At 35.8% G+C, this 14,587-nt stretch overlaps 1 protein-coding gene across 2 annotated transcripts in view; it reads left to right on the top strand.

Moving 5' to 3' along the window:
* Positions 1–14,587, top strand: part of Neurl4 (neuralized E3 ubiquitin protein ligase 4) — a 189,230-nt gene that overhangs the window by 65,879 nt on the left and 108,764 nt on the right. For both annotated transcript variants that reach the window (XM_067085523.1, XM_067085524.1), the window contains exons 12-14: positions 1,813–2,030; positions 5,945–6,138; positions 7,400–7,648. In XM_067085523.1, the coding sequence (XP_066941624.1) occupies positions 1,813–2,030; positions 5,945–6,138; positions 7,400–7,648 (661 nt within the window). The remainder of the gene's footprint in view (positions 1–1,812; positions 2,031–5,944; positions 6,139–7,399; positions 7,649–14,587) is intronic.

Here is a 14,587-nt window from a genome sequence, read left to right on the forward strand (position 1 = left end):
AAGACAAATGTGGAGGCATAGCGCTGCCATAAAACCTTACCACTCTTGCAAATCTTTCTTTGCTCTCATCTCCTGTTATAGTGCTGTGGGAGTATTGCAGTCATTGGTTCTGGATAGATAACAGAATGCCTTGTTTGAAGGGGAAAGTAGGCTTTTTCCTCCTCCACAGTGGACATGGAATGATCCTTTACTTCCCTGCTTGAAAGAGGCTTCTCCATGACAACTTCATTTTCCCAGTCGAGCATTCTTCTGGGAGCCAATTTCAGTTCATATAACTTCATTGTAGCCCTTAGGATGATTTTCTTCCATACAGATTTGAGGAAGGTAGGGGATAAATATTGCCTTGACAGTCTTGGCCTTCAATTTTATATATCCTTTAGTAATTACTCATTTTGCTAAATTACATCGATTTCAGTCAGGTGATCTGTCATGCTTCCTTTAGTTTAACCCTCCCAATTATGACTACCACTCCTTTTGTCCATCGTCATGACCACTGGAAGGCAAGCTTGGCACTTGTGACTTTATGTCCTTTTATTGATCCATTAAGGTCTTTTTAGTGAGGGAGAAGACCTGGATTCTGTTTTTATAGCACATAAGGTTTGTAATATATCTATCCCAATTCAAGCAGGACTACAGTCGGGAACCAGACTTTCTGGCTTTCTTCATATTTGTACAAGAGGAGACTGTAGGCCCTTGATCTCCATGGGCCTTGTGCTGTGTTCAAGCCAGTCTGTGAATTTTCCTGTGCCTTTCAGACAAGATTTCATCATGCTTAAGGTTCGTGGTTGGGCTCAGGTAGGAAAAGGGACATATTGGGTGTTGGATATCTTCCCTTCCTCTGCTCCTGTTTGAATTCTAGACAACCCAACCTGTGTTCGTGCTATTCTGGCCAGATGAAGGTGAGCTGCACAAATGAACACTTGTCCAAAGACTTAGGTCTGACATTGTTTTATCTCCACCCTCTCTTTAATAACGCGGCCCCAGATGTAGTGTTGTCATTCATCCCTGGATATGAGACTACCACATACTGATCTTAATATACCATTCTCTGAAGAGGGAGAGAGGTTTCCCCAGGACCTCTCTTAAGGATTTGGAATACTAGTCTATAGGAAGGTGGCAGCCTTCCCCTGCCCATTATGGGAAGCTAGTATTTCTGGATGGTGATGGACCATCCATCCAGTCTTTCTTCTCAGACACAGACTGTTAGGCACTTGGCGGAGGTTCATAACCTCATGTTCCGAATCCTTCAGAACATTACCAGTCATCGTTTTGTGAGACAAAGCCTCCCACCAAAGGAGTGATCTTTTTATAAAAGATGAAGGTTTTCATCTTCATAGGAACAAATCACAAATTTTAGATATGCATTTTCCCCAGATACAGTATTCAGACCTGGTCATAGGAACAAATCACAAATTTTAGATATGTATTTTCCCCAGATATACAAACCTAGTATCTTTTACCTTAATGTCACCTCTAACCATTCCTGGATTTGTCTCTGTTTACCTAGGGAAAAGGGGTGTTAACAGTCAAGTGGGTGGTTGTTACTCCCATCCCTCACCTACCAGCCAATTGTCTAGTTGCCAAGCTTCAGTGACTGGACCTGCTTTTGCTAGAGTTATATGTGTATATATATCTAGGAAAATGCAGTATTATCATGAACTTGAAATTCATTATATGTAATGTTTAAAGTGTCTCTTAAATTTGATGGAATATGAAGTTTTTTGATTAAGAAAACTATGTAAAATAGTAAGAATTTAAACCTTTATGGTACTGTCTACTTCATGAAAGTTGAATGGTCCTCTTACTTTACAGGTTGGTGATCGTGTTGGTGTGTTGCGAAAGGACAATGGTGCTCTTTATTTCTTTGTGAATGGAGTGGAGCAAGGATTGGCAGCAAATAATGTTCCGGAACATGTTTTTGGTGTGGTTGATCTTTACGGCCAGGCAGCACAAGCCTCCATTGTTCAGCACAATGAACACTACTCCTCAGAAGTCTTGCCATCAAGCCTTTCAAGTTCAACTATCTACAGGTTGGTAAAGTATTTACAGACTTGAAAGTAGTGAAGCCTTTGTGGATTAGATTCTTGGATATCTTATAGTACTTCATGAAATCTAAATAGGATTTATAGAAGAAATTGCTATCCAGGAAATTTTATTGGTAGATGGTAAAGAAGTTCCACTCCATTTTGGGAGCCATCTGTCACCATGCTGTAGCTCATTGCTTTATTTTAGCATGCTTGTGCTAAGATCCCATCATGGAATATTAACGTTGGCTGAACTTTGTTACTACCGGAAGGGGTAATGAGGGGCCTTATGAAGTAATTATATAATTGAAATACAAAAATACAAAGATTTTTAACTTGTGTTTGTTATTTAGAAATAGTGAGGTGATAGGGTCCAGTGTTAATTATGGAGTAGTATGTTGTATGAAACATACAGTCTTCAGTATAATGAGAGAGCCTCCTGTAGTTATGAGTCAAAAGGGATATGGACCTTTTCTTTAGACTGAAGAATGTACATAGAGACTCTGAATGAAATGCTGATTATACAATGAAAGTTTGAATACAAACCAGTTCTTCATGAAATAGTTGTACATGCAGAATGCATCCATACTCACAAAGCAAAATGCACAAGGATAGGAAATTCTACTGTGCATGCTCAGGCCACTCTCCCATCTCAGCAGTATGCTAGCACTTCTCATTTAGCAGTGCCAGACTCCATCTAAGGGAGGGGGAGTGTAGGAGGGTACTAGAGTTTATGATGAATGGGTTTAAATAAAACCTTGGTTTTTTACTGTAAAAATATTTTGTTAATACATCCTATTCATCATAAAATAGCCTGAATTGTTATTTAGGAAGAGGACAGTGTAAATGGTCTAAGGTGAGCTACCAGATATCCATTCCCAAACCCAGCATGGAAGTTGGCACAGGCAGGTCCATAGGAGTGCTCCAATAAAGGGTTTGTAGTGGAAGAACTTTTAGGCAGTAGGTGCCACCATTGGTAATGGGTCTGTTTGAAGGAAAACCCCAGTAACAAACACAATCACCAGAGATGAAGATATGGTTATTCCAGGTAGTGAAGACCTTTTTGTGCCAGAAAATGAATTTGTGAGGATGACAAATAAAGTCTCAGAGGGAGGGTGAAAGAACACACTGTTGCCACAGTGGAACATTGATAAAGTAGGTCTTGGGATCACTGAAACAGGAGGGACATGGGCAGCTACTGACGGGGTCAGAAGGCATACTGGAGGAATTAATTTAAATATTCCTGGTGAAAGAGAACATGAGGGCTTCAGGCCAGACAGTGATTAGACAAGTTGGAGGGGAGACTGGTGAAGGCCTACAACTAGTAGGCATAGGAGGTGACACAGAAGAGGAGGAGGAGGAAGTCTCATCTGAATATACATGTGAAGATCCCTTTGCTGCCATGATGTGTTCGGCCACCAATTCACTGGAAAAGGAAGAAGGATATCTTGTATAGGCACCTCTGACCAAAAAAAATGATTGTTCCTTTGGCCAATCTGCATATATTTTACAGATCACAAGTTGACCCTAAAAGGAAGGGTACAACAAATGGGGAAACAACATAAACATACTGCAGGGCTTACAGACAGGTTACCTCCTGTCTGCACAAGTACTTTGAGGTATAATGAAATGGGAAAGTAAATGCCAGGTCACAGAAATTTCTAAAACAAGATTAGATTATAAGTGGAGCAGAAATAGAACCAGAGGCCACAGTAATGAGGGGCTAAAGAAAATAAAATGGGCGAAGAAATTATTTTGATAACTTTATGCTAACAGCATAAAGCACTTAAAGAGTAATTCTGAACAACCAGTGTGAATTGAGGTAGAGAGAGAGAGAGAGAGAGAGAGATTCACAAATTCACAGAAGAAGCAAAGGTAGTAGGCTACTCACAGTAGAAAGACTGCATGAGAGTGACCTACAATAAAGACCATAACACACTAAATACAGGCAGTCCCCGTTATCTGCGGGGGTTCCATTTTGAGGGTGTGATGATAACCGAAAATCGGCGATTTTTGGCGCCTTTTCTGCGATTTTCGGGGCTTATCGGTGCCGAAAAGCGCTGATTTTCAGTTATCAGTGCCTCTGTTAGGTATGTATAAGCAGAAATCGGCAATTTTTGGCACTGATAATTGCCGATTTTCGTTGCTAAACTAGTGCCGTAAAACCGGATCACCGTTAACTGAGCCCGGTGTTAACCAGGGACTGCCTGTACATGGTTCATCAGCACACGAATGATATGTTATTCGTATTTTCATTATATGAAGTAAAACTTTAGAAAAATTTTCTTTCTGTGTACGAGCTAAAAATTTGATTTACGAGCTGTTTGGTGGAATCTGGCTGGCTCGGCTGACTGGGATTGTGGGAAGAGAGATGAGATCCCCTTGGGCCTAGATGATAGGGGGAGGACCATGTGGATGTAAGGATGGAAGGAGGTAGTGGGAAAGTGATAAAATAACTGGGACAATGGTTCTCTTTTCTAAAATGTCAAAGTGGGGATGAGTTACTTTTACAGAATGCTAAAAAATCACTCGATAGGTATTATACTGTAACAAAAAGAAATGATTCGGGTGAATTGGGTATAAGTGAAAGCAAACGGGTGAAACATAGTGAAAGAGGAAAATGATCCAAGCCCAGTTGTAGTGATACAGCTGGAAAGTCAGTGGGAAGTGGACCCCTGTCTCCCACCCAATAACCCACTACCATCCCCTCCCTCTTCTCTCTACCGTCTCACTTAGTGCAGTCCCAAAAACTCACTCAAGGCAAGGTTCTCTTGATTTTTTATTGTTACTATATTGCATTTGATTGTTTTCATATTGTATCATTATGTTAAATTTATTGTGAAGATCCCTTCTTTTATTTTTTTGATGTGAATTGTTACTGCTTTTATGTACATAAAGTAGTGTTTTTACTGTCTCTTCTTCTCTCCACAAAGTATAAATGCCCCCTCTCTCTATCTCAAGCCAACTGTGTGCGGTGACATATGATTTTGTCCATCTTTTATGTTAAATTTTACTATGAAATGCTTTATTGTTTTATATAATTTGTTGAATAAGGTTATCATTAAATTATATATTGTGCTTACTCTTAAAATAATTGTATTAAAGTGGGTAGAAAGGGTGGATATGGGGGAAATTCTTGAGTGTGGGACGAATTAAATAAATTCCCAGTATTCCTTATGGGAATATTCAGATTGATATGCGAACATTGTGATATGCAAATTGAAATTTGGAACAAATTAAATTTGTATACCGAGTAGCCACTGTATAACATTGTAATGAGAATTTACTGAAAATGAATAAGTGACAAGGCAGAGATGCTGGAAGTCCTGGAGAGAAGGCAACACAACTGGAGAGGGTGAAGGCGCACAGTTTAATGAGAAGTGGCTTCCTGTTGAGGTGGGGTTTTGGGATGGGATTTGAGGATGCACATCACTGTTTTCTCTCCTTGTGCTGGATGCATTCTGCATTGTATAATGTTATTTTATGGTGAATGGAATATATTGAAAGCCAGGAATTTTATATGTACAACAGTGGTCTGAAAATGTTGATTTAGAAATCAAGAAAATTGTTAACCTTCATTTAATTCAAAAACTTTAATACAAAATTATATAAATAACATACTTGTTTGCATATGCTCAAACTTTTTGTTTTTCTTAGCCTGTGTACAATAATATTTTCCTTTATTAATACAATTATTCCACGGTATGGAATACTAGGTTGTAAGAGATTGTCTGGATAGTATTTTATGGATAAGGCCAAATGTGAGAAATCATACATTTATTAATTTTATGTAAATATTTTCATGTTTATGTTTGAGGGGCTCAGAATTTAAATGGGAGAGGCATGTTACTATTCTTGCAAATGTAGAATAAGTGCTCAAGAAGTATACTTTTTTTTATGACGTTATTTTCTCTTTTTAGTGACCTGAGATTCCATCACCTCCATGGCAAGAATGCCAGAATCCTAAATGGAGGACTAACGGCACAGAGGCCCAATGCTCATGGGGAATTCAACGATGCCATTGTCATTAGCAACAGGCAGTTGCATGAAGGAGAAATGTTTGAAGTCATGATTGATAAAATGGTTGACAGGTGGTCAGGATCATTGGAGGCTGGTAAGTATTAATGTGTGTAGCAGTGTCTCATCTCATTCTTCTAAGCAGAGCCTTTCCAGTTCTTAAATCCTAGCAGATGTTTGTGTGTGGAATTTATGTTTTGCTAATGTCTGTGACTGGACACCCTGAAACTAACACGGAACTTACTGTACTTCACGGACTAAAAGAGCCTAATAGGCTCTCTGGCTCATAGCAAATGTCTCTTAAGAAATGGAGATTATGGGAACTCATAACCCCAAGACAGGGATATTGGGGAATGTAGTGGGAGGTTTTAATGGTAGGTGTTTCTTCACTTTTGGGACAGATGCTCCTTGGTTGCAAGCCAGGGGGTAGATGAGGAGCATGTAAGATCACTATATATTGGCCATTGACCCAAGCAAGAGGCTGTCCATGTCTTCTGAGTAAATCAAGTTCCTTTTATGAATTAGTCTAGTCACTGATATAGTTGGCCAAGTCGTAGTTCTTGTAAATGTTTGTTTCAAGGCACTCTGTTTATTATAAATATTTTGGTCAGTGGTCTTGTTGCTTTGTGTCCATGTTTATGCTGCAAAACATTTGCTGGTTGTGGTTTTTTTTAATAAAATTTGAGACAGTAATTGTATTTTGAAGATTTATGATTTCCCATTTTGTAAAAAGGAAAAATTTTTAGAGGGACATTAACTAAAACTGTTAGTGCATTGATACATAAAAATGTAGATATTTAAATGTTTTCAAGTGGAATAGGACCACAAGGATACCACCAAGACTTTACAGTGTCATGCTGTATGGTATTGGAATTTTAATTGGAACTTCCAGTTGTCATGAAATATTAATGGAAATGTACAGATTTCTAGGATTATTCTAGGAACACAGTATATGATTTAGATAATTTCAAATTTATCCTAATAGTTTTAATAAAGAAATGTTCTGAAGCTTCAAGAGGACTGTGAGTAACATACTGTAGTTTCCATTGTATCCTAATAATAGTTTTCACATCTGTTTTGCCCATTATGAAGGTAGACATGAAATAAATTGTTTCTAACCTGTTCTGTCCTGAGCTTTCAGCCTTACTTCCCATCTGTTGTAGGCATTTATATATATGTTGCTTTTCTCCATGATTATCTGGGCTTTCTCATTAGACTTTGCACCTCATCTTTAAAATGTTACTGTTACGACTAACTGTTATCCTTTTCTCATGTCATAGTTAAAGCATCCGAGTCTTTAAAATCTAGACATGAACATCTTGGATGAATTATATTTTACAAATTTACTTATTTAACAGGAGTGACAGCAATCCCACCAGAGGAGCTGGATTTTCCAAGCACAATGACTGACATCGATTATGACACTTGGATGCTTAGTGGTTCGTCAGTTATGCGTGATGGTGCCACCATCATGAACAACTACCGATGTGACCTTGACTCTCTTGCCGTAGGGACGCGTGTTGGGATGATGAGACACTCAGATGGTTCTCTCCATTACTACGTCAATGGAGAGGATCAGGGAACAGCTTGTGAAAATCTTCCACCAGGTAATTCACCCTTTTTTTCTCTTTTGGGTATTTTGTTTGAATTGAAACAAGAATTTTGATTAGTGATCAAAGTGCTGTTCAGTTTGAACATGTCTTCATTCTAAAAGGTTTTGGAGGCTTGAAATTAGTTGTCATATTAAACCTTTGATGTTGGTTATAGTTGCAGTGTTATGTGGGAAGGATAGAATTGTTTTGGTGTGTTTCCTAATTAAATATTTACTTCACATGAAGTGAGAAACAAGTTACTAAAAGTGACATGGATAATCGTGCTTAAAGAGGGGTTCATGTAGCTACACTCCACGAGTCATTTGCCTTGGAATCCAGTTACCCTATTGTCATCAGTGTAGGGACAGCTGCTCCCATTATGGTATTTGAAACCTTGTTCTGTTAGTGCTGCTTGTTGTTTCACTTGCAATATGATGATTTAGGTGTAGTTTTCTAAAAAGTAACATATTTGTGTACAGCACTGATCATTTTGGTAAATGCAGAGATGACAGTTCACAGTAGGAAATTAAATTATAACAAGTGTCCGGAAAATTATGGAAAATAGAATGATCATTATTTAATTTGGAAACTGCACTTGAAAACTGTAGATGTAGGTAGGTCTAGGCAATTTTTTTATTTTTTAATAGTTGGCAAGCTGTACAAAGGAAGTCATAAGAGTGTACAGTTGTCGTAAGGGGAAGTAGTGAGGCTAACTAGAATAATAGTGTTACATTATTCCAATTGAAGCAGAGGTACTTCTCAGAAGGTCTTAGGTTATGGATTTTGTAGGTTATTGCCCTCACATTTAAGAAATTTTGCTGCACTGTAGGTGTTGGCAAATGCAAAATTTTGTCCAAAGTTTTTTCTCGTGAAGTGTTGTGAAGTAGCTAATGGTGACACTGAAATTCTATACAAGTTTTCATGGTGAAATAAGATGGGGTTAAGATAAAAAAATTGCATTCTAAAGATTGTTTTTATAAAATATAATAAGAAATTATGAATTGAAAAATCAGCCTGCATTGTTTTTGTAAGATATAATAAGAAATTATGAATTGAAAAATCAGCCTGCATTGTTTTTGTAAATTATAATAATACATTATGAATTGGAAAATCAGCCTGCATTTACAATAGTACTGTATTTTTGTATGAAGTTGTTAAATCATTTTCAAATGCCTCTAAAGTATGCAGGATGTTCAGTATTTTGTGACTTAAAGTTTACTTAATGTTTCTACCCTGAGATCAGTCATATAGTAGTTTGATGACAAAGTAGCGAGGAATTACTGTATACTCATAACTTAGCTAATTATTTACTCATCCCCAATTTTTTGTTATTCGTATGTGGATGGGTGAATTTGCAGGATGAGTTCATGGAACCAGGCTGTTAAGTTAGGTTTGACTTCCTTTTGTTGAATTTTGGATACTTAACCCTTTCCTATCTGTATAGTTATCACATCACTGAGGGGACATGAGTCCCAATGTGTCTGGGAGCGCTTGATAGTGCGAAAAAATAATTATTTCGAAAATTCAGCAAAAATAGAAATTTTATGCCAACAAAGTTCATTTTGCTGTCCTTTTTTTCTAAATGTTTATATTTTATGGTGGAATAGTCAGAATAAGAGTCCCAGCCCTCTAAATACGAAAAAATGTGAGTTATTTAACGAAAAAAAAAGTACTTATTTTTATATTTTCGTTCGTAACCCAAAAACTATGAAAGTCAGGCGAATGAATTATTTTTTATGAGAAAGCCAACAAAATTCCCTAAATATCGACGTATAAAACAATGGAAAACGAATAAGTCCAGTTGGTGAAAAAATTGATAGAAAAGAGGGTGAGAAACAGAGCGCTCTGCCCGGCCTATGGTGAGAATTATCGCTTGGAAAAATTTTGTTTGAAGAGCCCTATCTCGGTTATTTTTCAGAGAAATTACTTTGTAAATATACGAAAATGTAGAGGAAAAGTTGAAGAATAAAGGGAAAGTCAAGAAAAATGGCTTTGGTAACGACATTTTCATTTTGACGTTATAAGTTGATCAAAACGAAAAAAAATGTTACCGTTGTCAACATTATCGTTCGTAGCTCAAAAGCTATAACAGTTAGGCGAATGAATTATTTTTTATGAAAAAGCGAACACAATTCTCTAAATATTGACATATAAAACAATGAAAAACGAATATGTCCAGTTGGTGAAAAAATTGATAGAAAAGGGTAAGAAACAGAGCGCTCTGCCCAGTGTATGGTGAGAATTATTGCTACAAAAACATCTTTTTTGAAGAGCCCTATCTCGGTTATTTTTCATAGAAATTACTTTGTAAATATACGAAAATGTAGAGGAAAAGTTGAAGAATAAAGGGAGAGTTAAGAAAAATGGCTTTGGTAATGGCAACAGTATCATTTTGACATTATAAGTTGATCAACGAAAAAAAAAGTTACCGTTGTCAGCATTATTGTTCGTAGCTCAAAAACTATAACAGTTAGGCGAATTAATTATTTTTTATGAGAAAGCCAACAAAATTCTCTAAATATCGACATATAAAAGAATGAAAAACGAATAAGTCCAGTTGGTGAAAAATTGATAGAAAATAGGGTAAGAAACAGAGCGCTGCCCGGCATACGGTGAGAATTATCGCTAGAAATCTTTTTGAAGAGCCTAGCTCGGATATTTTTCATAGAAATTACTTTGTAAATATACAAAAATGTAGAGGAAAGGTTGAGGAATAAAGTGAGAGTCAAGAAAAATGGCTTTGTAACGGCAACAGTTTCATTTTGACGTTATAAGCTGTTAAAGCGAAAAAATGTTACCGTTGTCAACATTATCGTTAGTAGCTCAAAAGCTATAACAGTTAGGCGAATTAATTATTTTTCATGAAAAAGCCAACAAAATTCTCTAAATATCAATATATATAATAATGAAAAATGAGATTCAGAGCCCTGCCTAAAATCCAGACGTCTCTTATGTGATGCACTAACGCGTTTTCCACTAGTTTTACCGTAAAAACTTTGCGAAAGCATGCTGGAAACTGTTCTCTATTGACGTCACCGTATGTAAACACCCACACATGTTTACCCAACCTCACACGCATGGTCTCTGACAGAAGTGTGGCCTGCCAGGCCTGCGTGGGTGGGATCAGCTGATGTCACTGTGAGAATTTTACTATGCCCAGGGATTTGCGCATGCATAGTACAGGAACTAAAAATTTATAGAAAAAGAGGGTACTGAAACAGAGTGTTTTCAATAATGTAATCCCACATTTTATAATAAAAATGTAAGATACGAGAGAGAAGCGTGGGTAGGATCGGCTGATTTCATTGTGAGAAATTTACTATGCCAGGGATTTGCACATGCGCAGTATAGGAACTGCTTGGCTGGCATATTGATGCCTGAGTTACACGGTCCAAGGTATGCTTTAGCCTATGGAAACCACCAACTGTCCGAAAATAAAAAAAATTTACCCCTACCACATGTACGAAAAATTTCGTTAAATTTTACGTAAAATTACGTCAGTCAGAAAAGACGGGGGGTAGGGTGATATTGCGTAATATTACGTCAGTTTGATAGGAAAGTGTTAAAATTAAACTAATGAATGCTGGATACAGCTATTGGAATTGCTTTTTGTTAATTTAAGTGGTGAATATCATCATTAGGTGTGCTTGAAAAAATCAGATCGTTTCATATGTATAGTACTTGAAAAATTAAGGTTTTCATAAAAAAAAGTGCCTCTGCTTGTCAGTATCTGGAGTTGAATTTTGCCAAGTTTAATATTCTCTGTCTATCTATTTTGCTTGGTTTCATATTTTCTATCCATCAAAGGCTATTGTTGCTTCATTATTTAGAACCTCATTACTGACCACTTTCCTAACAGCAGTGATGCTGTTTTGCCTCATTCAGAATTTGCAGTGTACAGTATTATAGTAGTTAGGGTGATATAGCATTTCACAAGATGTAATAACTCCATTTGCCTCTTGTTTGAAGACATAGTGTACAGCAAAGTGCTATTGAAAATGTTTATTAGTCATGTATGTTGCAGTACATTTTTATATAGATTAGTAGTGTTTTATATCAGGAAGAAATAGAGCAGCCTGGTATTGTGAATAGATTTAACTTTTGTGATGGTGTTATCTATTATTTTAATGTCTGTTTTGGTCCCTTGGTTTTTATGGTGTAACTTGGTCTTAAAAATGAACAGTCCTTAGAAAAGTTGAGATTTCTAAATCCAGATTTTTTTCAATAACCATTGGCTTAAATTTAGTTGTTTGAATGTTGTGTCCAAATTAACCTTGTTATTTTGTTATTTTCTTTGTTATTTTGTATATTTCATTCGCATCTTTTGTGTATTTCCTTTTGCGTGGGATTATTCTGGAAAGTTTTTCTCATCTCAAAATTGTCATTAAAAGCTGGTATTCTTCATGAAGCAAGATTGATTTACATATACAGAAGTGCTTGTCTATGAGATTTTAGGAATAGAAAAATTTAGTGGGAATATTGCTCTCACTGTTATTTGTATTTACAAATATTTCATTAGAAACCTAATACTAATTTCAAAACGCCTCATTTAAGAATTTTCAAATTGCTTCAACATTAAGATCTTAATCCAAGCCTATATTATGATGATAACTGACTATTTTTTATCTCTTTCCTTTGCTTGGTGTTAAGAGATCTATCATGGTCTGAAGACCGTAAACTTTTAGTAGTTTTTGTGAATTGAACACTTTTATATGACAAATACAAGAGCAAGCAAGAAAAGTTAGAGAAGAAATTATCTGAATAAAACTGAATAGAATTGAAAATATAGAGATAATCATAAATACTAAATGAAATGGAAATATGTAATAATAACCATAAATGAATGCATATCAATATTATTTATAGTTTTCTTAGAGAAATGAATGCATAAATACATTAGTAAATAGTTAACCCTTTCGCTTATGACTGTTACGAACGATTACACCTGTGGGAAGTGGCAGCTTGAGTGGTAAGCGTAAAAATATTTATACTTTTTTTTTTTTTTGTTCAAAGATACGTAACTCTGGCAGTTTTCAAGGTAGACCACTTCATTTTGTTTCATTTTGCAACTGAGTAATATTTCTGTACAATTGCATGAAAGAATTCGCCCAAAATGACTTTTATGTTGGTGGAATATGTAATGAGTAGAAAGTATAAAATCTGTCACTTTCCTTCCAAAAAGAATTTTACAAAAAAACTATTTGCAATAAAGTATTTGTTTCTTATCCATAGCATACCCAAATAAATTACATAGTTATTGCAATGTGAAAAGTTGTAATTATAGCAAGAAAAATATAAAAACATGAATGACAACTCCACGCAGTGAAAGCAAAAAACTCTCTCTGTTTTGTTCAAAGACACTTGCCTCCGACAATTTTCGAGACAGACTGCTCAGTTTTATTTCATTTGGCAGCTGAATGATTGCTCTAAACAATGGCACAAAAAGTCCTCAAAGTAAGATTATGTAGGTGAAATAAAAGAGTATACAGTAATTTATGAGATATGGGAAAATTTTGCACTTTGTCCCCCCCCCAAAAATTAACCAAAAAAGTATTTGTGATAAAATCTTCATTTGGTATCCAAAGCACACCCAGATAAATTGCCTATACAGTATATTGTAATGCAAATGTTGTAATTGTACCAACGAAAATATGAAAAAATTAATGACATAGTAGCGTCAATAAAGTTGCTGCCCGCTTCCCATCTCCGTTATGGATGCCAGACGCCACCAGATCCTTGCATAGACAATTCTTGTTGTTTTTTAGTGGTTTCCAGCTGACGCTAGAAGATTTATCCTAATGTTGAGACCGCAGGTTTGTTAGCTATGAAAAATACAAATTAATTTAAATTTGTCATTTCTGTAAAATAAGTGGCTCACAGAAGAAAGATAAATGATATAATTATAGAAGAAAATCTAAAACTATACAAAACAAATAAAATAAACATACTTGCCACATATGTATACAGTATACAAAAATATTTAGAAAATATTGGGAACACCTGCCAAAAATCATCCTTGTTACATCTGCTGGTTTGTGCAATTTTTTTTTTCGTTGATGTTAGCATTCGTCAACAAAACACGAAGGACTTAAATGTGGATGATATCTATATAAGTCATCGGTAAGCGGAAGGGTTAAAGAAAATAAAAGATAATAGTGAGCATGCATTATATGTATCAGCAGTGGAAAGAATAGCACGTATGCATGTAATGAATACTTAAGTTAATGTGTCAGTGATCTCATTTGAAATTGAGTAAGAAGAAAAGTATTTTGGAGGTTAATCTATTTTATTACTATTCATAACTTGCAAATTTTTTATTTTTGAATAAGCCGAAAACTAAAGAGTTAAACCAGCTCCTTAAAAATTACAATTTTTTGTTTGTTCTTCATTTTAATTTTTGTACTATCCTAAGTTGCCCCTTTTCTGTTGGTTAATTTGAAATTTTTCTGAGTTTTTAGAATTATGATTTATTAAAGTAAACAAAATGCATGTCTCATGGACTTCTTACTTATGGGTTCTTGTTCTTAATTCCTGTTTGTTAGTAAGTCTCCAGTTTTAAGTCATCTAAGCAGATCCCCCACCAGAAATTCCAAATTTATCTTTGACATATTCAAGAAGTTAAGATTGGTATAAAGTGTGGTTCTGACATAAGTTTGCTTCTAAGGATGAGATCAGTGGTCTTCTAAAACTTAAAATAATGCAGATGAGGCTTCAGTTTTGTCTGCAAGAAATTAAATGGGAAATCAATGGCGAATCTGTGGTGGTGTAGAGATTAGGAGGATTTCAAGGAAGAGACTTCTGGGATGTTGCAAGTACGGTATTTGATGTGATTGGAGAGAGGCATATGATTTTGTTCTTTTTAATTGTATGTTTTGGGCCTCTTTTCTTATCTGTAATTAAAAGCAGTTTTATATCGTGCATGTCGTTCTGCAATGTGCAGAAAACTCACTTCCT

This window comes from Macrobrachium rosenbergii, chromosome 42 (genome assembly GCF_040412425.1).
Source record: "Macrobrachium rosenbergii isolate ZJJX-2024 chromosome 42, ASM4041242v1, whole genome shotgun sequence".
Classification (NCBI taxonomy): Eukaryota; Metazoa; Arthropoda; class Malacostraca; order Decapoda; family Palaemonidae; genus Macrobrachium; species Macrobrachium rosenbergii.